This window comes from Arachis ipaensis, chromosome B01, assembly GCF_000816755.2.
Source record: "Arachis ipaensis cultivar K30076 chromosome B01, Araip1.1, whole genome shotgun sequence".
Lineage (NCBI taxonomy): Eukaryota > Viridiplantae > Streptophyta > Magnoliopsida > Fabales > Fabaceae > Arachis > Arachis ipaensis.
The window spans coordinates 124,195,893-124,199,434 of record NC_029785.2 but is presented as its reverse complement, the minus strand read 5'-3'; the positions used below and the strand labels follow the sequence as shown (position 1 = coordinate 124,199,434).

General features: G+C 41.3%; 1 protein-coding gene across 1 annotated transcript; it reads right to left on the bottom strand.

Moving 5' to 3' along the window:
• Nucleotides 2,348–3,310, bottom strand: LOC107612689 (uncharacterized mitochondrial protein AtMg00810-like). The gene has a single exon (XM_016314395.1). It carries the CDS (start codon nt 3,308–3,310, stop codon nt 2,348–2,350), a length of 963 nt encoding a protein of 320 aa, XP_016169881.1.

The following is a 3,542-nucleotide window of genomic DNA, read 5'->3' as shown; positions in this document are numbered from 1 at the left end:
GTCAAATACTGACCTATATGTTTAAAGAACAAGAAGAGCAGGGGCGTGACTTAAGGGAACTGAAGCGCCAAAAGTCTTCTCTTGTAGGACCAAGCACCCCAAGGATCAGAGGAACCCCCGTGCCCCCAGAATAAAGGTTGTTAATTTCCAATTTCTGCCTTAACTCTGTGACAGTGTCCTTATAAAAGTTTACCTTATAAGTCATATAGTAGTAATTAGTATCCATTTTGATTTTATCTCCAATTAAGCTATAGTTTATTTTTCTCATCATCAGCAAACATGAATAAAGTAGTAGATCTTTTGAATAAGAGGCAATAAAATTTCGAGTTTAATAAGAGAAATTCTAATTAGTTAAATGTGGTGGCAATGCTTTCTGTCTTCTGAATGAATGCTTGAACAGTGCATATGTCTTTTGAATTTGTTGTTTAAGACTGTTAAATATGTTGGCTCTTGAAAGAATGATGAACATGAGACATGTTATTGATAATCTGAAAAATCATAAAAATGATTCTTGAAGCAAGAAAAAGCAGCAAAGAACAAAGCTTGCAGAAAAAAAAAAGAAGAGAGAGAAAGAAAAAGAAAAAGCAAGCAGAAAAAGCCAATAACCCTTAAAACCAAAAGGCAAGGGCAAATAAAAGGGATCCCAAGGCTTTGAGCATCAGTGGATAGGAGGGCCTAAAGGAATAAAATCCTGGTCTAAGCGGTTAAACCAAGCTGTCCCTAACCATGTGCTTGTGGCGTGAAGGTGTCAAGTGAAAACTTGAGACTGAGCGGTTAAAGTCAAGATCCAAAAGCTAAAAGAAGAGTGTGCTTAAGAACTCTGGACACCTCTAATTGGGGACTTTAGCAAAGCTGAGTCACAATCTGAAAAAGGTTCACCCAATTATGTGTCTGTGGCATTTATGTATCCGGTAGTAATACTGGAAAACAAAGTGCTTAGAGCCACGACCAAGACTCATAAAGAAGCTGTGTTCAAGAATCATCACACTGAACTAAGAAAATCAATAACACTATCTAAATTCTAAATTCCTATAGATGCCAATCACTCTGAGCTTCAATGGATAAAGTGAGATGCCAAAACTGTTCAGAAGCAAAAAGCTACTAGTCCCGCTCATCTAATTAGAATCTGAGCTTCAATCAAAAACTCTGAGATATTATTGCTTCTCAACCTATTAGTCTTCTATTTTATTTGTCTAGTTGCTTGAGGACAAGCAACAGTTTAAGTTTGGTGTTGTGATGAGCGGATATTTTATACGCTTTTTGGGGTTAATTTCATATAGTTTTGAGTGTGTTTTAGTTAGTTTTTAGTCTATTTTCATTAGTTTTTAGGAAAAATTCATATTTCTGGACTTTACTATGAGTTGTGTGCTTTTCTATAATTTCAGGTATTTTTCTGGCTGAAATTGAGGGAGCTGAGCTAAAATCTGATTCAGGCTGAAAAAGGACTGCTGATGTTGTTGGATTATGACCTCTCTGCACTCAAAGTGAATTTTCTGGAGCTACAGAACTCGAAATGGCATGCTTCCAATTGCGTTGGAAATTAGACATCCAGAGCTTTCCAGCAATATATAATAGTCCATACTTTGCACAAGGATAGATGACGTAAACTGGCGTTCAACGCCAGTTCTCTGCCCAATTCTGGCGTCCAGCGCCAGAAAAGGATCAAAAGCTGGAGTTGAACGCCCAAACTGGCACAAAAACTGACGTTCAACTCCACAAATGGCCTCTGCATGTGACTCACTTAAATCTCAGCCCCAGCACACACCAAGTGGGCCCCAGAAGTGGATCTCTGCATCATCCAGCATAGTCTACTCATTTTTGTAAACCTAGGCTACTAGTTTAGTATTTAAACAACTTTTAGAGACTTATTTTGTATCGGAGGACATTTTAGATCAAACCCTTGTATTCTCTGATGGCATGAGTCTCTAAACCCCATTGTTGGGGGTGAGGAGCTCTGCTGTGCGTGAGCGTAGTTTTCACTGGAAGGATGGACGGTAGCCATTGACAACGGTAATCCACCAACACACAGCTTGCCATAGGAGGACGTGCGTGCGTGAACAAGAAGACAGAGGAAAGCAGAGATTCAGAAGACAAAGCATCTCCAAAACTCCAACATATTCTCCATTACTGCATAACAAGTAACCTTTAATCCATGTTATATTGTTTATATGGTTGACCCAAATGGTGCCCTTGTCTACATAATCCCAGACGAAATGGAGATCCAACTCAAAATGCTTGGATTTAGAGTGAAGAATTGGGTTAGCCACCAGTAACACAGCACCTTGGTAGTCACAAAAGAGTTGAGGAGTAGAAGGCAAGGGAAATGCTCAGTTAGCAGGTTCCTGACCTAAACCACATCAGCCACAGCTACTACCATGGACCTATATTCTGCCTCACTGCTAGAGCACGCCACAATAGTTTGCTTCTTGGAGGACCATGAGACTGAATTGCGGCCAAGAAAGACACAAGTACCACTGGTGGACTTGCGATCATCAGGGTCACTGCCCCAATCCGAGTCACAGTAAGCTAGGATGGGAAGGTGCCTTCCTTTCTTCAAGTGCAAGCCATGATGCAAGGTGCCACTCAGGTATCGAAGAATGCGCTTTACCACCTTCCAATGGTCCTCAGATGGGGACTGCATAAATTGGCAAACTCGATTGACAGGGTAAGAAATTTTAGGCCTGGTCATTGTCAGATACTGTAAACTACCAACTACACTTCTATATAGGGAAGGATTATCAAAGGGAACACCCCAAGTGGCAGTGAGTTTTAGTGTAGAAGGTAGTGGTGTGGAGCAGGGTTTGCACCCTTCTAATCCTGCTTTCTTCAGGATGTCTTGAATGTATTTGGTTTGTAGAAGAGAGAGACCTCCATCCGCTGTCTTGACAACCTGCACGCCAAGGAAGTAGTGCAAGTCCCCAAGATCCTTGAGAGCAAAGTTGAGATTTAGCTGCTGAATGACTTGATTAATTGCAGGGCCAGAGTCACCGGTGAGGATGATGTCATCAAAATAGACAAGTGCATAGAGCCTGGATTGAGAGATGATTCGTGTAAAGAATGAGGTTTTTGATTTTGTGGGGGTGAACCCCAGACGCTTAAAAGCACCCAACAATTTCACATACCAGGCCCAAGGGGATTGTTTCAGGCTATAAAGTGCTTTGGTCAGCTTGCAGACCAGGGTTCCATCTCCTTGTTCATAGCCCTTTGGTTGAGACATATATACATCTTCTAATAAGTCACCATACAAAAAGGCATTGTTGACATCCAGTTGCTTGATAGGCCAGGAGTTTGCAAGAGCAAAGGACAGCATTATACGAATCGAAGTAGGTTTTACCACTGGACTGAATGTTTCCTTATAATCTAGCCTTGGTCTCTAATGGAAGCCTTGGGCAACCAGCCTGGCTTTGTATTTGTCAATGGTTCCATCAGCATTATATTTGATCCGAAACACCCACTTGCTACCAATGGGCTCCCTATTTGGTGGCAATTTCACTAAATTCCAGGTGTGATTCTGCATGAGGGCAGAGTACTCAGCATCCATG